Source organism: Parasteatoda tepidariorum, chromosome 3 (assembly GCF_982258835.1).
Source record: "Parasteatoda tepidariorum strain Cologne lab strain chromosome 3, Ptep-v5.0, whole genome shotgun sequence".
Lineage (NCBI taxonomy): Eukaryota > Metazoa > Arthropoda > Arachnida > Araneae > Theridiidae > Parasteatoda > Parasteatoda tepidariorum.
Window position 1 is genome coordinate 85,547,671 of NC_141757.1, and position 22,485 is coordinate 85,570,155.

At 25.7% G+C, this 22,485-nt stretch overlaps 2 protein-coding genes across 2 annotated transcripts in view; one reads left to right on the plus strand and one right to left on the minus strand.

Annotated features, from left to right (window-relative positions):
* Window positions 1-9,818, plus strand: part of LOC107451409 (nuclear factor NF-kappa-B p100 subunit) — a 46,358-nt gene extending 36,540 nt beyond the window's left edge. The window contains exons 13-17 of the mRNA XM_087159742.1: window positions 934-1,100; window positions 1,206-1,313; window positions 3,435-3,486; window positions 5,819-6,015; window positions 9,404-9,818. Coding sequence (XP_087015868.1) covers window positions 934-1,100; window positions 1,206-1,313; window positions 3,435-3,486; window positions 5,819-6,015; window positions 9,404-9,532 — 653 coding nt within the window. The 3' untranslated portion in view covers window positions 9,533-9,818. The remainder of the gene's footprint in view (window positions 1-933; window positions 1,101-1,205; window positions 1,314-3,434; window positions 3,487-5,818; window positions 6,016-9,403) is intronic.
* Window positions 9,819-16,919: 7,101 nt separating this feature from the next.
* Window positions 16,920-22,485, minus strand: part of LOC107453465 (protein FAM13A) — a 32,107-nt gene continuing 26,541 nt past the window's right edge. The window contains exons 22-24 of the mRNA XM_087159743.1: window positions 21,644-21,745; window positions 18,278-18,332; window positions 16,920-17,176 (exon numbers count right to left, since the gene is read on the minus strand). Coding sequence (XP_087015869.1) covers window positions 17,114-17,176; window positions 18,278-18,332; window positions 21,644-21,745 — 220 coding nt within the window. The 3' untranslated portion in view covers window positions 16,920-17,113. The remainder of the gene's footprint in view (window positions 17,177-18,277; window positions 18,333-21,643; window positions 21,746-22,485) is intronic.

Here is a 22,485-nt window from a genome sequence, read left to right on the forward strand (position 1 = left end):
TTTCAAGATATTTTTTAATAATCACATTTTTTGACAATAAAATCAAATATTTTTTAACAATTCTGTCAAGTTAAACGTTTGAAAAGTTCTGTAAAAACATTTGTTTTGTCAATGTCTTTGCTTTTTAATTTGATTTTGCATTTCGTGGAAGTTCTTTGGTTCGGTGTTACCGACACTATTCTTTCTTCATAAATATCAGTTACTTTTGATTTCATGAACTTGCAAGTTCTTTTCAAATTTTATGAACAGATATTTTTATCTGTTTTATCTTCTTTAAGAATGAATTTTTCTTACAAATTCATTTCAAATATGGTAATCTTTTTCTTATTATTTGTCAAGAAATGATTCATAAAATTGTTCAGGAAAAGTTTTTAAGAAAAAGTTTTTTTCAAAGAAGCATTTTAAGTTCTTTAGTAATCACAAAAGAAATAAAAAATTTAGCAATCACAAATATTTTGTGAAATTGAGGATCACGGAGAAATGAGTTTAGCAAAAATAAATTTCTTCTATTAGCAACATAGAAAATGTCTGAGGAATTCAGATTTTCTCAGAATGTTTAAAATTTTAAGTTCATGATTAAAGTATATTTAAAAGAATTAGTTTTGGAATTTTCATTCAATTTTCATAATAGTTTGTTTTAAATTATTAAATGCAAAGTTTTTTTAAGTTTTATTTTGATGTTTACTATTTAAAATGGCTTTCAAATTTGTTTGTGTTCGACTTAGTGATTTTATCCCAAATGAGACTCCAAATGATGTTAGTTTAATTTTGAACACGAAATATGGCTCTTAACATTATGATTTTTAAAATTTGATTGCCTAAATCTGTTATTTTATTAAAAATTTTAATACTACATAAAATACAGTTTGATTTTTTTAATATTACATTTACATTTGTTTTAAATTAGAAACCAATTATAAGACTTTTTTTCAGGTCTTGCTCCTTTGCATTTGTCTATTATAAGCAATTCTGAAATATGCACAAAACTGCTTTTCGAAGCCAACGCAATTGTCAATATCACTGATGGAAAATCTGGGAAAACACCTCTCCATTTTGCATATGAGAGAAGTCCTGAGTTGGTTGAATTTTTACTGACACAAGTTAGTTTATTCTATACTATATACATTCTATACTGTTGCTTTACATTGAGACGTTGAAAAGTTTTTAATATATTATTTTTGATTGATTAAAGTTATTCATTTCAGTCTGAAATAGATCCTGATGCTAAAGATTACAGTGGTAATATACCTAAGTCATGCCTACCTAGTACACCGAACACTTCTTCACCTATCATACTAGAGCTTAATGAAAAGGTAATAATGGAAATTAATTATAAGATCAAGGGTAAAGAACATATTCCGTCTATTAAACTGATTCTGAGAAGAAGAAAAAAATATGGAAGTGTGCAGACAAGAACCGTTTTAAACCAGAACGCCTCATTTTCACTGTGTAATAACTCTGGGAGTGAACTGATTTTTTCATGTTTTTGATTTGACAAAACTTAATAAATTCAAAATGCAACACATTGTGATCCGATTGTCCTTTTTGTGAAACTCAAGCAATTAATCCTTCCAAATTAAATGGTTCTTCACCCTTGATCTTCATTTATTTTGATGGTTTGCTAAACTTATCAACCAAACTTTTCGCCAATGCAAACTTTCTGAGTAAAAATAAATCCAACTGTTTGTTTATTTTTTTCTTGATTTAAATGACGTTATTTTTTTAAATAAATAATTAGATAAAATAGCCGAAATTGCCTGAGCCAGCGAAATGGAAAAGTATACAGTTTTTACTGCGGAAAATTTTTAAAAATAATTTTGAAATCCCATTTCGGATTTTTTCTTATAGTAAAATCTTTTGATTTAAATTTTTTTTTCAATATCTGAACAATATTTTGTTTTAGTTACTTATTTTGGAAATTGAAAAAATGCTTTTAATATGATGCTTTAGTAAGGCTGAAAAAGCAAAATAATTATGAAGAAAACAAAATCACTTACAACACACATGAACTTTTTGTTCGATAAAAGGAATCTAGCTTTTGGTTTGGAAGATTGAAATTTAGTTGGATTTAAAAGCGTGTGTGCCTTAACAAATAGAAGTTTTTTACAAATGCATGAAATCACTTTTTTATCGCACTGGTAGCAATCCTCATACCTCGGATCAAAACCACTTGTCTTTTCACTGAGTAAACCTATTTTATAACTAGTAGGCAAATATGTTTATTTGTTTGGTAATCAAATGTAAAGAAATCTTTCTTTTTCTAATACATAAACTCTGGTTTTTACTCTTTATAAAATTAAATATGCATTGCTTTTATGAAGTGAAAGGTTGCGACCGATGGCTATAATGTGTCTATTTGCAACTATTTTCAGACTACAGTAACTGTGTCAACTTTTTTTGTCTAAAAAGGTTGAAAAGCTACTATTTTCGCCCAAAGGCAGCTATTATGACTTTCTTTTCATTTATAGCAAACTTCCTTCGATAATGTCAAAGGAAGATAAAGAGAATTAAAAAAAACTTAAGTTTTTTTCAATAAAGACTTGCAAGGAATTAGATTAGTTCAAGGCACGATTGAGGACAACCTGCATTTGAAACAGAAAGAAAAAGAACATGAGACTAATAAAATAAAAAAACATAATAGTAATAAAAGAAAACAAACTCGGATTAAATTTATTTCCAAAAAGCCAAAAACTTAATTTTGAATTGCATTTAATTGTTTTTAATTTTTTCTCTCTGGGGCTCTTATTTGTTATTTTTATCATTCGTTTTTTTTTTTATTATTAGAAGATTACAAATATTATTGACAAAGTGTAATTGCTGTACTTAAAATGAATAGTAAGTAAATGTGTATGTCCCCTTTTCATGTTTTTATTTCGTGTATATAACATTTAGACTATAAATATGGTCATTTGATTACTGTTTTAAGATATTTTTGGGCATCTATTTTCCTGCTTATAAGCCATTATTTTAATGTTTTAGGCAACTAAAGGATCTATTTTTGATCTATTTTTGATGCAACACACAACCTTGGGATAAGATGTAATATATTTTGCTTTGCATTTCAATATTTTAAAGAAATTGCTCTGTAATTTCAAAAATTATCATTTTAAAAATCATCCCATCACTCCTAATTTTGATGAGTCCTGTTGTTTCATGTTATTTCAAAATTATGTGATATTCCCTAGCTGTGTAGTGTCATGTTATTCATTTCTCAATCATTTTAAACCTTAATACTCGTCAAAAATTCTTTTTTGAATAATTAATGAGAAAAAACGCTGTTCGGAATGCTGTTTGCCATTTTAAACTCAAGAAGTATGCGTTTTTTGAATAATTTAAGAGATAAAAATGTGTAGGACTATTTGAAATTTCCTTATTTCAATCTTAGATTTTGAGGCTATTTACTTCTTGAAAGAAATTTTTTTTTTTAATTGTAGGTATCTTTAAAATCAAAATGCTCTGAGATAAACAAGATTGGATATAAAGATGGTAATATTTTTAAACAACGTTATTATTATTGTTTTATGTTTATTATATTTTTTTACAGGTTATATTTTACATAATCTTTGTGTAATTTAAACTGGCTGGCCACTGAAACGGGAATTGTCTTAGAATTTTAGCAATTTGGAAAAATCGAGAATTTAATTAAAACACCCAAGTAGCCAGGAAAAATGAATTTATTTTAGTTTCAAATTTAGAAAAACAATATTTTGCCAAAAAATTGCTTTTGTTATACTTAATTTTCTTTTTTCAGTTATAATAGCAAGCAGTCGTGTTTTTCAATGTATTTTATGTACAAAAATAAGCCACAACTGAAAAATTAATAATTCAATCGATATCACCGATTACAAAAATCGAGGAGGGGAGATTTGATAAAAGCAGTTTGAATAAATGTGTGAAAAGTCTAGGAATTTTTTTGGGGGGTGTTTGTTGCCATATAAAAATTTTTTGTTTTTTTTTCTTGTGTTTTATAAATGTATTATTGTGTTATATATTCTCAGAACTCTCATGTGCAACTCTGCAGTATTTTGCTAGAAATTCTTAATTTCATGCTTCATTTTTCGCCCTCTGAAATCGAACCAAACATATCTCTCGAATTTTCGCTGATCACATAGACCAATTAAACATTGCCAATTTTTTTTCCTTAATAGCAAAAGAAAATTTTATTACTCTTCTTAATTTCATGGTTGGTGAACACCCATTGTTTTCGTCACTGGCAAGCTAAGAGCCTTCTCTTGCTATTCTATTTATATATAAGTACCTAAACCTTTGAACTTGGAAACTTTGAATATCACTGTTAAACTTATTTCCTTTTTTTTAAATTAAATGTTAGGTTATATTTTTAAACTATTGTATTGTCTCCCTTGCTCCACAAACCCCTACACATATTATATATATATATATATATATATATATATATATATATATATATATATATATATATATATATATATATATATATATATATATATATATATATATATATATATATATATGTATATATATATATATATACATATATATATATATATATATATATATATATATATATATATATATATATATATATATATATATATATATATATATATATATATATATATATATATATATATATATATATATATATATATATATATATACACACACACATATGACTTTCTTCAACTTAAGTGAAATAATAAATTTCTTTGTATTATTTTAATTACTTTAACTATTTGAATACCATCTATATAACCATCTACTGTACCATCTATTATTAAAAAAATTTTATTAGGATATTATGGATATCAATAGTTTTACCGCTTTAACTGTTAACATAGAATGAGTTTAATGTGAAACTTTTTAGTCAAGGAAAACCACGTTTTCCTTAAGTTAGACAGTTCAGTTGTGAAAAATTGCCTAATTAGTAAAAATTTACATAAATTTGCACTTGTATTTCAAGAGTTAAAGGGTTATTTTTTTATAAATTAAAAGAATAAATAAATTGAATTTTTTATAGAGTCGGTTATCATTCATTGGGTGACCCGAAAAGGATGGTTTAAAAACTCCATTAAATAAAAATAGAAGCAGATAGAACTGTACAGTTTGCTGTGTTCTACTTAGGGAACTAAAATTTATTTTAATATTTCAAAATTAGTTTCAAAAATTGTAAACAGAAAGTGCTGCTGTCTAGAAAAAGTCTTAAGAAATTCTTAATGCTGTATTTTTCACATCGTTCCAAATGAAAAGTTTGCACAAACATCTGATAATTTTTTCTTCACACTTCCCTGTTCCTTCTTGCAAAGGGTAATTATTTTTAAAACACTATTTTATTGTTAGTTTTTTCTTAATTAGAAGTGCCATGTCTTGATGAACTTTGTAACTATTTTTGAAATATAGTAGAAAAAATATCTGGGTTCCTAATCCAGAACTCGTCAAATCATACATTTTTATCTCTTTCTGCATTTCTTCAATTGATTTCTTAAATTATATTCATTATTTTTTACTTATATAAGGCAATACTCAATAGTGAGAAGTGTATATGCTATATCATGATATGTATTATAATATAGTGTATATATACTTCACATTATTAGGATTATATACTTCTGTATTTATGACATTTAATCTGTATTTATGTTTGTATAAAATACTAAAAAGAAATTTCTTATTAACAATTTTGAAAAGTTCAACATATTTATTGCTTTATACTTAGAATATAAAAATGTTTTTAAATAATATTCAACGCTTCTAGTTGTAAAATGTTTAGTTTTTAAATCTAAAAAAACAAAGAGGTATTTAAGTTTATTGATTTCTAAATTTTCTTTGTTATTTATAGAAAAGCAAATTAACTCATGTGAATTGCATGATAATAAGAAAAGTCATATTTATAAAAATGAGGAAGCCTTTTGCAAGGAATTAGATTCAAATGGACTTTGGAAGAAACTGGCATTATATGTAATGGATGAAAAAGAATTGAACACAATTGCGATTATGGATCCTAATCCTACCCGGACTGTTTTAAACCAACTCAAAGTAAGTAAATCAGTTATTTTAAATGTGGTTTGATTTATATTATCAGTACTTATCATAATAATTAACAATTTATCAGCATCATCTTGTATTTACAAGCTTTTACAAGCATTATTGTACAAGCTTTTCTCTCAGCTGAATTTTTTTTTGTTGTACATCACATAGTACCAATTTTTATGAATTAACTTAAAAGTTATTAATTTAAACACTTCATTCCACACAAATGAATTTTGGAGACAAATGAATCTTTGCTGATAGGATAAGTGTACATGCGCAAATATTTGGTAGATGAAGTTTTCAATGTGTTTCGACCAAAAAATACTGTTTTTATAATAGTTCCAAACAGTTAGAGTTAGAAAAATATTTATTTAAGTCTCACTTTTTTTCTGAATATAATGTACATTTTCATGCAAAGTAACTTAGTTGTTGAATTTCAAAGTTAAGACCAATCTGTCTTTCCCCAAATAGTAAAGATGTATATTTTTATGCATTTTTAAAGAAAGAAATCCTTTATTTAAAAATAAAAAAACAATGGTTCTTAATATAAACAAAACTTAAACTGCTTATTCATTTAAAATGTACAACAGAATTTCATAAAAAAATTTATCAACATGGCATATAAAAACTTTATATTTTGAAATTAATGGTATGTTTAATATGGTCTTTCAAAATTTTTTTTACTGAAATCAAAAGTAAAAACTATAAGGATTGGAAAATGTAATGCTATGAGAAAAAAAGCAATGTTTTTTATTGTCTAGATCTGATTAACAACTTTCACTTACTTTTTAAAACCGAGAAGAAATATTCGCCTTATTTATATTTTTTTCATAAGTTTGGCAGTAATAGTAATTTTCATAAAATTTTATTTTGATGATTAACCTCCAGGAAAGACCAACCCTATGTAGCGACCAACTCTATTTACGACTACTTTTGGGAGGCACAGAATTTTTTCAATAGACTTTGTGTTGAAGAACACCTTTAGGAGAGACCATTAAAACCTCTCCCAGTGACTGGGAGAACATCAGCACCAAATGCAAATAAGATCAAATAAGGAAGCACGAAAAAATATCAAAATTTAACAAAACATATAAGTAGATTAAAATGTATTCAAAATATTTGTGTGAGGCTATTTTTGACGATATAATCGCATGATGCAGTCAGAGTGCATGAAGGACAATGCTATCAATGATTTACTTTTAGAGTTGAAAGTTAAATTAGAAAAGAAGCTATTTTTAGACAAAACAAGCATCTTAAATAAACAAATCTCTTCTCACTTTTTAAAGCTACCGTAAACCGGGGCGAGTCTATCCATTTTTTCAGTTTGTCAACTTTCAAGTGGTCAAACTTTTGTAAATATTAAAGAAAAAAGGCTTTTAATAGGTGTTTCGGAATCGCTATTTATCCCTCTTTAAAGCTGTGAAATCGATTTTGGAAAATATTAACAGTTACGCTGTTATTGTATATTTTTATAGAACTGCTGACAAATCTCTCGTATGGGGCAAGTCTACCCATTCTACTAAAATGAATGTTCACATTGTAAATAATCAAATTTTACTATTAAATTGTTATTTTAGTTACTATATAGGATATTTATGAAGTAAAATTCATAACTTTATTATATATTCCATTTTTTTATTCATAAAATAACACAAATTGAGTATTTGATCGATTATCACATTTTGATCACAGTTTTGTTTTTATAATCATTAAATAAAATAACATTTTTTTCTGATTATTGTTGATAAAAATAAATTAAAATTAATATAAATTTACAATTAAATAATTAATAAATAATAATAAGTAAAGATTATTAACTAAATCAAAATTCAATCATTGGGAATCATGAAAAATCCTTTTCCCATTCTTTTGGGAGGTAATAATAATTTATAAATTATAATTTATTTAACTTGCATTAAATAAAAAAAGTTAATTTTGTAATATAAAAATGGAAAAAATAGGTAAAATAAACATATTTTATATTTACATTTATATTTAACCTATAAATTTCCTTATTAATGATAAATTTATCAATACAGAATTAAAATAATATACTCAAATTCATTTAAAATGACTTAATTTTAATATAAACAAAGTTCTAAATTATATTATTATGCTTTATTAAAACTAAATACAAATGGGTAGACTCGCCCCGCGAATTCTGGCTTTTTGTTTACAACATCAAAACTTACATTCTTTTTATTTTTTTTCATATAAAATTAATGTAATCTTAGTCTTAGATAAGTTTATCACTTAACCAAAGTGAAAATAGTAATAATAATAATATACTTACGGAGCACTAACTAAAAGTTTGCTGATTTTCAATACAAATCTCTCAAAAGACGTTTGAACAGGTTGGTTAAAAAGACACCAAATAAATAAAAACGGATCAAACTACTACAGCGCCATCTTCCTTACAGTCTGAACTAAGTTCTCCGTCGGTAAAATTTTTTTTATTTGCAATTTAAAATAGTGAAACTTAAATGAAACTAAAATGAGTAGACTCGCCCCTGGATGGGTAGACTCGCCCCGGTTTACGGTAACTCATTTTTATGACATAAAATTAAATGTAAACCTAAATGAAAAACATGATTGTTTATTTATTAATAGCTTTATCATTCATAATTAGTTAATTTATTTTCACACATAATTATATCAATTGGGATAATTTTTATAGATGCTAAATTGTATTCATTGATCTGTTTTTTTATGATGTTAACAGAAGTGGCATTTCTACACCGAGAAAATGACACTGACTAAAATTAAAATCGTTTGCGAAAAATCATGAATCTACGATAACAATTTTGAAGTCAATGGAGTTAGACTATAAGAACGACCATTTTATTGTGGAATGGAAAGTAGCTCCCGAAAGGTTTCACTGTTCCATTATTCAGAATCTTGTTTTAAATTATAAATGCATTAAAGTAAAGTATACTTTTTACCCTCTTTAAATTTGCATTTTTGATGACAAAAACTGAAAATTGTCTTATTATCAACACAAAATTCTAACTTAATTCCAATTATGCTGAAATTATTTATTTATTGACTCAAATTCAAAGAGAAGTTAAGTTTTGTAACTTTGGCATATTTTGAGGTACTACGGTTAAAAGGTATGATTCTGTTTATTAACTATTATTTGCATTTAATTAACAACTTAATTTTGAGAAAAAGAAATAACAAAAGTGGTCTACATTTTTTAATTTAAGTTGAAATTGTATTGCATGTTACGTTGTTGAACTCAAGTAAGTATCTCCATGTTACAAATAGTTAAAATAGTTTCCTGTTAAAAAAAATTGATTCGATGAAAAAGTACCAAATTGATCATTGTTAGAATCAGAAATAAATTCTGATTCTTTTTTTTATTGATAATTTTTTTATTTTTTTGCCTAAACAGAAACACGGTTGTGAAGATTATGATAAGAAATTGAAGTTTATTTTAGAAGATAATGAATTAAAGCCATATGCTAAATTACTAGTATTGGTTGGATCCAGCACAACTTTTGAGGATATTACAAACTTTTGATAAAAGAAGGAACATTTTTGTATCATCATGATTTTTGTATACAATGGCTATTGTTAAATTTGTTGAGTTTATAATATTATAATCATAAATTATTATTCTCATAAGTTATATTTATTTTGTACAATTCTAGTCACAATTTGTTGTATAAAACCTATTAGCTTTTATTACTAAAATTATAATTTATTTTTTAGTGTTAAAATATATATATTTTTTAATGTGAAAAATTTTTAATTGTAATTTTATTATATTGTGATGTAAGATAGTGGAAATAAAACTATAAAATATGTTTTGTTAGTAATTTTCTTTTTCAGTGATTTTTTTTAACTCTCTTTATGTCACTTGGTAACATTTAAACTTATTTTATTAGTTTAAATGCGACCTTTGTAAACATTTTTAATATAATTATATTTCCCTTAGTGGAAATAAGCTAAGTTCTAACATTTTTATTCTTTTTGCAAAAAATCTAAAACCAGAATTAGAAAAAAGCTGAAACAAAAATTAGGAATGTAAGATCATAAACCAATTTAAGCCAAGTGTTACGTTTTTATTTGTAGATAAATTTAAAAATTTCGTTTAATAATGTGTGATTTTTTGTACCTCTAGAAGTTATATATTTTTCCTGCCAAGTTAATATTTTTTCTGGCCAATTTCATTATTTAGTTGGGAAACAGAGTTGTCATTTTTTTCCTCTTATTTAATAAGTATTTCTGCATGCCTATGTAGATAAAAACAGTCCTAATAATTTTAAGAACGATGTAATGTTACGATTTTTTAGGAAAGTTATTCTGTCTTAAGTATCTAGTAAAATGCTTTAGCAGAATATTTTGTTTCATTTTTAAAATATATATTTGTAGCATTTTGCTGCTGCAGCAAAAACCTGGTTTTTCCAGTTGTCATTGGTCACACAGCATAAATATTTTACTTTTATTTATCAAAAAATGGCTGAACACTTTGGAAAAGTTTATAACTGCAAGTTTCTACTAATATAGGATGCAGATTTTTTTTTCTAATAGAAACAGAAAATTGTCAGTATTGGAAAGATATCTTTTCTGTAGTTGCATCTAAATTGTGAAATAACAATCCGAGTAAAAATGTAGTTACCAGGTATCAATATGCTTATGTCACCAGTCGATCAGTGAATCCAAAAGAGTCCATTGATTGACACTTCTTGTCAAATTTCTGTGTTTGTTTACTGTAAGGGTTTTGCTTATATCTCTTTCCATAACTGTTAATTGATCTACCTGCGTGGTAGAGCTATTGGGTTTGTGCAATTTATCGAAGAAATTAGCATCTATTTCTTAGAAGTAATTATTAATAATTATTTTTATACCAAAGTTATTTGAACAGTTATTATGCGAATTAAATAGGACAATTAAATACAGCTAGATATTTTGCTTCTTTTCTCTTGCCTTCATACTAGGAATACATCCATAATATCTCTGTTAAGCTGATGTACCAATCATTTGATGTCATTCTCATAGAAGTGATATGGTCCATCGTTATGTTGTTTTTTTTGGAAACAGTCTTCTATGGAAACTCGCTTGGCAGTGAAATAGCTACAGTAATTTGTCCTCATAACTACACGGAATCCTGTACTGAGTCACCAAAATGTATACTTGGAAACATAAATCTCTAACCTCATCATAAGCTATGGTGTCATTTGTGTCCACAGAGGTACGGACTACTTTACCACTAGCAATACTGGCTGCAAATATTTATTTGATGTGTTTGACTGACTGTGATAATTCCAGCTAGAGTTTATGAAATGTTGTTGCGAAATTGTGATTGTGAAATGTTCAGAGCGCTGCTATGAATTCGTTCTACATGGATTTTAACCCGAAGCTACATCACCTATAGTTCTGCTGTAATATTGGATGAACCTATTTTAATAAATTTTGTTGCTATTCATTTGCTGATTGTGAATCACGCATAACGTCACAAGTATTACAATAATTTTGAGATTTCAGTTACAGAAGTCTACAAAGCTACAGCAATAGAAGAAAATGAAAGATGGAACATGTGGGGAAATAGAAAAAAAAATACTGTCTAAAAGTAACACATTGAAAAATTCTTCTTCAGGAAGAAAATAAATGAGGTAAGATTTTTGAATTCTTTCTTCTTTACATTTATAAGTTGTAAATGTACTAGACAATTTTTTTTTTTAAGAACTTTATTGTTATTGCTAATTTAATTTGATACTGCTTAAACAGTGGAATAAAAATTGTACATTTGTGTTTGATAATGGAGTTTTATACAAGCTACTATCTAATTTAAATAACACTTCTCAATTTAAAAAGTAGATTTTTCACCAAGAAATTATTGTGCTAGAAAACTATATTTCATATATCTTTTCATGAAAAAATGATTTTTTTGGTTCATTTTATTAAAATATGTTTAAAATGCGTTCTTGATTATCAAATTCAAGCATATATCAGCCTAACTCAATTCAGCAGTTATTTCCTAATGAAATCGTTAAAAAGTGATTAGATAAACTGCAGGAATTAAAGTTATTTACAATTTATGCCAATCCTGAAAATTTTTAAATGTAGGATTCCCCTTAGGGAGTTAGATTATCTTCAATTATATGGGTTTCTGAAATCCTAGGTACCTTAGTTACTATTCTTTTTTGTTTGTTTCCAGCACTGTTTAATGCCATTGAATATAGATTACCATACATTATAAGAGTTTAATAAGTTTATTCTCGCGTTGAGCACAGCAAAGCTCATCTACTCCTTATGCTATTAAACTGCACATTCTAAGCAAACCTCAAAACTTGAAAAAGCAATAAATTTATATTTTTTAGTTTAAAAATTATTTGGAAAATAAAACATAGGTCAATTGACCTCTTTAACCCCTTAACGATCAGATAATTTTCAAGAAAACGGTCATAAAAGTGTCTATTTTGCTAAATACACGTATTTGATTAGTGCTAGTATCTAGTTTAAAATAAACTAATTATTTATAATTACCTTAAAAATATCCTGGTGCTGCTATATGGTGTGCAAAATGAGAAATAAAATGGTTTCTGGACAAAAGAAATGAATTAGTTTTATTCTTATTGGCGCATTACAACTGAACACTCCTGCCCGTCAATATCGCGGAAGCGAGAAATAGCGAGCGAAAACTCACCCCTTCATTTTCACGGGAGCGAGAAGGAAGGTGTTAAGAATTATACACGATATTATGAATGTCTAAGTTTTAGTCTGTGGTTTCTAGAAAATAAATTGAGTTATTATGCTAACTTTTACCTTTATGAATCTGGCTAACTTCTATGTAAGTCACAACTTAAAAAGTCATTGTTATTATTATATGAGCACTAATTTAGAAAAGCTATTTATTATTATAAGCACCACATGTCAGATTTAATACCTATTTCTGATATTATATTTTCTGCTAAAGTAAAATTTTTATGTATGTATACACGGTTTAGTAGAGTAAAAGATATTTTCCAATCCATTTCCTTTTGAATGAAAGATCTTTTATTAAATGCTACTGGTTACAAAGATGTTTGGAAATAGCTGTGAAGCTTTCAAATGATGATCTAACTGATCACAATACCTATTCCTTCCAAAAATGGATAGCAGAGACTTTATATTTTACACCTGATATGTTGCCACCTTATTCACCAGACCTGAATCTCCTGGACGGTTATAATATTAACAAAATTTTTTGCTCAAGTTATGTATATATTCATTAAACTTAAAGTAAGTTTTTTTAGATATTGCAAGTTAAACCAATCAACATTCTTCCTTTATGATTTAAGTTAGTAACAGTGACATAACTAGCTTACTTGTTATAATTATATAACTAGTTTACTTGTTATAATTATTAAAACTAGCAAGAACCTTTAGTTATGAGCATATTCAAAATAAACAAAACTATTTATTTAATTCATTCATGCAAATATTTTCAGTTCCACATTGAAGTTATAGTTGCTGCTAAAAGTAACACCTAGAGATTACTAAATTATGTGTATAAATTTTATATTTAAATATGTTTTGAAATTATCTAGTAATGTGCATACTCCATTTTATAAACTAAAACCCAAAAAAATGTGAAATACATCAAATGAAAGTCAAGTCGTAGCTATATAGTTTTTATAATCCTATTTTGACTGTTTTAAATAAGTTAACACCATGTAAAACTTTAGAAATTTCCCAAATACTGTTATGTCTTAACATATTAATATGAGAATTCATCAAAATTAAAAATATTAATTGAATTAACATTTTTCAGAGGTGTAATAATGCCAAAATGGTTCTTGTGCTATTTGAATATTCATTGATGTAATTAATATTGAGTTGATGACACATAGTAAACATGTCTGATTACCGTATATCCAGGTGTATAAATCGACCTGTGGTATGAATTGAACCCCCCTCCCCCATAGTTTTGATTACACATTTGCAAATTTCTGATATGTTAGATGTATAAGTCGACTGCTGAAAAAACCAAATATAAAAATTTCTAAAATTAAAAAAAGTATATAAAAAAATTAAGTCGTTTCAAAATGTTTTCTAGTTGAAAATATATAACATTGGTATTTCTGGATATAATAAATTTGCCCTCAGATAATGATTAATCTTTTAAAAAATGTGGAATTATGGATTCATTAACTGATGATAAAGATTTTTTTGTGCAAAGCTGCAAATAAGGGTGAAGTCGAATCCATTTGAAAATGGGTTAAGCAAGGCAATGCTGCTAACATTATTGAATCTAACACATATTATGTTTTGTAATCTTTCAATTTATAGCTTAATGGTATGTTTTCAATGTGTTAAATTTTTTCTTCAATATTCTTGAATAAAATTCACTAATTTTTTTTCTGAATGCAATTTAAAGTATTGCTTAAAAAAAAAAAAACAGTTTTATTTGTAAAGAAAACGTAATGGGAGAAAATATAATATTGTATATAACATATTAAAAATAGTTTTTGAAAAGAGTAAATTGATACTGTGTTATTTATATCTATCCAGTGGTTTATAATGCATCAATGTCAGATTTTCATACCTATGTATAAGTCAACCTTAATTTTCAAAAACTTTTATGGGTTTGAAAAATTGACTTATACACCAGGATAAACTGTATGTTTTGCCAACAATAATTTTTACGTATTGCAAGAAGTCTGTTTTAATATTTTAAAAAAAGTTAAATTTGTTTGCTTCATCAAACTGCTCATTTAATTTTATTGTACTTAATTAGTGTATGTTACGGAATAAAGTAAAGCCAATACTAATTTTAATTTCCTTTATTATTGCTTTCAATATAGGTTTAAGACTTTCAGGTACATTTGTTAAAAATAATTGCAATAACAGTACAAAAATATGTACCTCAGGCTTTGATTTTTTAGATCCCAACCTAATTGGAAAAATGTCCATTCCTAAAATAAAAAGATTAATAAAATCTGGTACTAAAAGTGATAATTTTTTAGATTAATTTTAATCTTTAAATATTATGTAGTTATCTGAAACTTAACCACTTAATAATTTTCAATCCATAGAAAGGTTTTTTGTAAATATCATATCAAGAAAATGTTACTGATGAGTATAATTGTGATTTCTTAATTAATAGAAATACGAAGTAAAATTTGCCATTGTATGATTTGAGATCTTATGAATATAAATTTATATAAAACAATTTTATAATAATTTTTATCAATAAGTAAAATTTTATATGCTTAAAACACGTTCTTAATTACAAAAATTCTATTCACGCTGTAAAATATTCTTCCTAGACCAGATAAAGGTTTTAAGCACTCTCCTTCATTTTTAAATCAAATAAATACAGTGCACATAGGTGGATATTTTAAAAATTTTAAGCCATAACTTACAAAGTAACATGCAATTAGATTTTCTAGTCTTAAAACTTTCTTGTCATCACATATTTGTTTACAAACAACTAAATTACACTGGCACCATTTTTAACCTACAGTACTATTATTTTAGTTAATTTTTTTTAAATGCTTCAATGGATTATGTTTTTTTAGGAAAAAATCTTATGTAGAAATTTATAAGCTAAAGCTCATTGCTTTAATCCTCTAGCACTTTTTAAAATATATGAGAATGCTCCTTTCTTTATTCATTTATTAAATAATTCAAGGGAAATTTGGTTTACTATTGAATAACTATTTAGTTTGAAAGACAGTTTATATCTGCATGATAACTTTTTTAGTTTTAAATTATTTCTTATACAATATACAATAATCTTGTTTCATTACTTATAATTAGAACTGATTGGTACTAACTTTGAAGATACTTTATTTAACATTGTTAATAACAAGGATCAGCTGCCAACCTAGAATTCATACACTTTACAAGAGGTTAAAGCGAGTTTTTTAAAAATTTATAATGGCATATAGGCAATTTAATTTTTAAAATTACTAACATGAAAAAAAAAACCTATTTACTTTTATGAGACTTGCACAAATTTTTTTTCCTGTATCTTCTTAGTTACCTAAAAAGCCGCTACGAAAACAATTGCTTCAGTTAATATTTTTTTTTACTGATAAAAAAAAGTTACAGTAAAAAATCAAAAATAATATTACAGAAGCAAAATTCTTGAGCATCATCACTCTGCCCTCTCTATGCTAATTAAGTACCTAGTTTTTGTCAAGATATAGTATAAATCCACCTGTGTGCATGTATTCTAAGTAAGTTTTATATAATACTGTATACGACTTGAAAACTATAAAAATATGTTAAACATAACTGTCCTCTGAAATTGCACATTACATAAATGCTAAATAAAAACTATTTTGTACTTAAAAACTTCCAACACACCGGGAAGAGAGCTACCAAAATAAATGCAAATGCTTAAGTAATTGCTTTGAACAAAAGACAAAATTTCACTTGCACAAAACAATTTAAACAATCAAATTAATAATATATTGCACTTTGAAAGAACTGTATAATTACAGTAACAACTGCCTTGTACAAAAATGACTCAATATTATAAACATTATATCTTGACATTAATTACAATGCCCTTTTTCATACATCACCTTATGAATATAAGTTACATTTATGTGTATGTATTCACACATATATATATATATATTTATGTATATATAGTTTATACAGATTAAACATGGATCAAAATAACAAATTGAATAGGTAAAGCTAATAAATAAAGACATAAATGTAAACTTAAGTTTTCTTAATGCAAATCTTTGGCACCATCTAAATAAGGAAAAAATAAATACTGGTTACTCAAAATTATTTTTCAAGTACTTGGGTTAAAAATATGCTGCATAGCAAAACATAAAAATCTCTTAACAGTTAATAATAACTTTATACAAAGTTCTAATAGAATAAATACTATATACAAAAGCACCTTCTTGTGCGGGGTCAGATGGAATTGAGTGTGCTATTTCAGAGTGTAGAAACTCTTCTTTTTTTTCAACACTGAACTAAAATGAGCTGAGTTAAATGCAATAAAATGTGTCTAGATTCTCGAACTAAAATTACTGACATGAATACTTGAGGACTCTTTGGCATCATGTTTTAATAAAACAACTTTTCAATAAATGACTAGATATAACTGAAATGATGTAGCTGTAAATATCTTGAAAAGAAGTAGTATTTAAGAAGGCTGTTCATACTTGGCAACTAAGGCTTCTAGAAGTTTGAGCTTTGACTTAATGTTCTAAAAAAAAGAAAAAACAGTGAGTGATAAAAAACGCTTTCCACTATTACATACAATAATAGCGTTATTGAGTCCTGATGTATAATTTTTATGTCACATGAACACAAATCAATAGTGGCTTTTAAATTGCGTAATTATGAATCGTGACGTCTGATGTGAAATCATAAAAATATGAATCGTAATGTGGGATTTTTAAAATGCATTAATATGAATTATGTGTTACTTTAAAATAGCATGAACACACTAAATGATATTTGTCTATGAAATGCAGTTGATGTGGGGACTCTGAAATTGCTTGTTGATATTAAATTGAGCTGTGTAATTCATAAACCAGGCAAATCTGAATAAAAAACATGTCAAATAATTAGCCGATACCACATGAATATTGGGATGGTGATTTGTAAATCTTTTTAATGCAAATTGTGATGACTAAGTTCGTAAACGGCGTTAATATGAATTGTAGTGTGAGATTCGTAATTAAAAGAGTGTGAAAACGAACAAAATTTTGCCCACTAGTGATAAAAATTACACATTGAAAGTAAAACAGAAACGTTAAAAAATAAATAACTTCAATTATAAGAAAGTTCTTTAGAAATGGAATTTTAAGAAAGTCTTATTTTTAAAGTTTCATATTCTTAGGAACTATTTGACAAATTTCACTCAAACGTTATATTTTACTGTGTTGAAATGCATTCATAAAATTTTCAACTATAATTAAATAAAATAATAAATATTTTTTAATAGTTATTTTTTGCATGGAATGATCTTAAAAACTAATTTTATAATCGTGTGCAAAATTTTTCAATTTGCTGAAAACGTTCTCTATTGGAAATTTTTTTTACTTCATGCATGTTATTACTTACTTAAAATTTAAATAATTCAATCTATTCCATAATTTGAAAACAATAATTTTGACTTATTTATATTGGTTTAACTTGTCAATTGATGCAGGATTTGTGACAAGAATACATAAAACAATATCCTGATTTTTTTAGAAGTAGTTAGTTTAAGTAGTCTTGAAGTTTCAGAAATAAATATAACTCATTTTAAATATATATTCAAACACTTCAAAAAACAAAACAGAATTCAAAAAATATTTACTTTATATTCTGTGTAGCTGGTTTCCATAACAAATTTATCTTCACGTTGAGCTTTTCTACAAAAAAAAATATGAAATTAAAATATTTTTAAAAAAAAATAAGCTATATAAAATTTATTATTATTACAATAAAATCAGTTCTATAAAAAGAAATCATGTATAGATAAATACAAATTATGCTGTTTATTGAGTTTCTAATAAGAATGTTTTGAAATTTTTATCATTATACAACTTATTTTTATAATTGCAATACAATTTTGTTTTCGTTGGGTAATATTTATGTGATCCTATTAACATAAAATGAAAAAGTTAGAACATGTAATTAATGTATTGAAATAAATATTAATTTAACAGACTAGAATTTGTTGGATATTTTTCCAGGTTTATATTATGATAAAATAAATGCTGTTTACTCATAAATAAATGTTTTAGATTTAAAGGGATGACTTATTCTAAAAAAAAACATCAAATTTTATTTAGGTGGTTAAATGCTAATTTATTCAGTAAGTATCGAACAAAATTGCAAAAATTTGTTATTATTTCAAAAAGGAATTAGAAAAAAACCTAATTTAAACAACAAAATGAACTTTCAATTTAATATTTTTTAAATTATTACACTGGAAATTAGATAATATTCGATCCATAATTACTATTACTTACAATGAGTTGGTTTAAAGATTTGTTCAGTTTGGTATAATATCATTCGATATTTTGACCTGATTTTGTATTTTTTAAAATTATGTCAAATATATTTATTTTTTGTATAGTAACCATGTAGAACATGCATGATAAAAAAATTTCTTTTCATTGAAAAAGTTTAGACATATTTTAGAATATGATGTATCAAACTTAATAATATTATAATTCATTTAAGCTAATTAGTTAAACTCTGCCATAGTAATTAACTTAACAGGTAGTTTTAACAAAAGTGAACAATTCAGTTCAAAACAAAAATTATTTCTTACACCAACTGACATTAAATTGTTAGTAATTTTATTTTAAAAAAACTATTAGGAGAAGAAATTTCTCAGAAAGAATTAGGTATATCAAAAAGATAAGTCAAATTAAAATTTGGCTTCATGCAAGATACAACGATACAAACAAAACACAACTATCTGAACTAGTTAAATTTTACACATTTTCAACAGAATGTTGATTTTATTTTTGTCAGTGTTCTAAAAATACATATTAAGGGTGGCGATTACAAAACAAAGTAGACACAACAGGAATTCCAATTTAGTGAGGATAAAAATCAAGCAAATTGCAAAACTACGAACATTAAATCCTGTTTGATTCTTGGAGGAAACAAACAGGATCTTCAAGTTTAAATAGGCAATCGAAGTATTTTGATGTTTTTTATTCCAACTTCTCCCCATTAGTAATTCAATATATTCAGATAGCATTTGAGTATTTTCCTTGCTTAGGTGTTAAAGTTCCTAACATTTAATGCATATTTGTTTAACTTCGTTTTTTTTAAAAAGAATTCTAAGAGTCACTAATTCACTAAAGCATTCTGCCCTCTTCTTGTCTCTCCATCCTATATGATTCACTTAGCAAACCCAACTCACTTTGCTTGCTACCAAGTTAGGCCTGTCTGAAATTTATCAAAGTATTTGGCAACATAAATAATTGCAGAAACTACATTAAAAAATAAATATTTTAAAGATGACTTCAGAGCATTTAATATTAATTTAAAAACTAAAAATTGAGATTCAGGCTTTAATGAGTTAGGCTTCTCAAACATTTTAAATTAGTTAACAATTTTTGAAATGAATGTTAGAAACACATCATTAAACAACATATAACATAGTGGAATATTTTCATGCTGATGCAATAAGTGTAGACAATAATATTGTTGGCAATTAGTATTGATAAGTATATTATTGACATCAATATGGTATTATTTTAATTGAAATTAACTAAATAAATGAGAATACATATACGTATAAATAATGAATGACAATACGTATGTTATATAAAGAAGCATAAACCACTATTTTTCAACTTTTCTTGTGTGTTTACTCAGTTTTTTGTTCTTGTCGCAGAATGCTATTTTCAATCTCTTGTTAACTCTGGAACTGTTAATGCAAGGATTCTGAAATTCAGACTACGAGGTGCAATTTTTTCGCCAGTCAGAAAAATAGTTTAAAGTTTAATTATACCAGGAGAAATGTTTGAAAAAAGATTTTTTCAAATTAGTTTAACATTAGCCATTGTTTTAAATAAAATTGAAAATGATTCCGCTAAAGTTTTTATAGTACGTTCATTATTTTTCTGAAAATATCAGTCATCAATGGGAAGGAATGTGGATCAGTGCTACGTCACCAAATTAGCATTTCTAAAAACCACTGTATCTGAAACCTCATATTTATAATTGTACTTTTAAAACGTGTTTCTGGTGAAAAAATGAGAGATCATTTTTATCAAAAACTTAATGAATCCTAAGATGAAAAAGTATAAAATAAGTAATTAAAAAATTTTAAACAACCTTTTTATGGATCTGCACAAAAAAGTAATAAATAAATAGTGCGAGGAACTTGTAAAAATCTAGTTTATATAGTCTCGGCTAATTTTCCAGGCATTATGTTCATTCTATGTAACAATTTTATTTATGTAAAGTTTTATGTAAAGAAAGCAAATAAAAAGTTAGTGGTTTTCAAATAACAACAATAAATCAAAATAAACCTTTCTCTAAAAATTTTATAAGTAATTCTTGCAACAAATTTAAGATAAACTTTAGATATAATGAACATAGTACCTGGAAAATTAGCAAGAGACTATATAAACTCGATTTTTATAAGTTACACACAATTTTTAAATCATTTTATTTCAAAACTGGCAGTAAATATGTTCTGATGTTTTTCTTCAGAATTTATTTATTTTTTTATTTATTTTTTAAGAAAAAAAATGGAAATTATGTTTATAACTAAAATTCTGTGTTTTAGAAACCACATCAACTTACAGTTATGGTAATTTGAATGAATCATAAAGGCACAAAATTACTTTTCACTTCTTTCCAGTAGTTCTATTTGCCTTATCAAATAATTTAAACAAAATATGTCATGGATATTCACAAACTTTTGATTCATAAACTTATCATTTTTCTATCAATTTATTTTAACTACAGAATGTCTACCATTAAAACAGACTACTTAACAAAAACTTGTCAGTGTTAGCGACTAGCTGTAAAGGCAAGAAAATTTTGAATAATCGTTCAAACTTTTGTGATTATAAAACTACATTATTGAACTTTTCAGGACAAGTATAATATAACTCAGTTCAATATAACTAAGACTTCTATAACTAAGATAACAAAAGCATTCACTAAGAAAAAGAAAGAATCAAAATTTAAAAAAAAGGGCATTTACCTTCCATTAATCTTTTTAAACTCATCTTCAAACTCTCTTAGACATTTTCTAAGTTTCCTCTTTTCTTCTCTAGCATTTTGTAACTCACCTTCAAGCTCTGACCTAAATTAAACACACTATTATATAATCTTATTCTATTGATTCTACGTAATTGTACTGATTTTATATTAGTTTCTGAATTAACATTATCACAAAAATTGAAGATATTTTTGACTTATATTCCTATATATATAATTCCTATATAAGCTCTCATACTTTTAGATGCAAACCTGTTTGTTTAAAAGGAATTATTAAATCAAAAAGTTTGAAAATTAAAAAAAAATTAATTATTACCTACATTAAATGTGATGTTATGCAAAAAGTAATTTTTTGTCTATACTCAGGGATGAGATTAGTCAAAACGCAAAAAAAGCTGAATTTCCACGATAGTAAATTTTGCGCAAGTGCAACCCTTTAATAATAAATTCCAGGTAATAAATAATGTGTTGACATACAATTGTGTACTAATCTATTATTATAAAAACAATTACATTGATACTTAACATTTAGTGAAAAAAAATTACCAATTGAAAAAATAAAGCTGGAAATTATATTTTTCCTCAGTTCACATAAGAGACAATTACTACTTGAAAAACTACCTGGTTTAGCAAATTAAAACTACTGAGAATAAACATTAATATTTCATTTCTTTTAATAAATACTGTTATGTGATTTATAGCAAATATATCAGTAATATTACTTTTTAAATTATATTGGGAAAAAAAACTTTAACAATGGACCGAATCATTATGTTCATACTATACTCTAATCTAACTACAGCCCTCTGAAACATATCAATAACA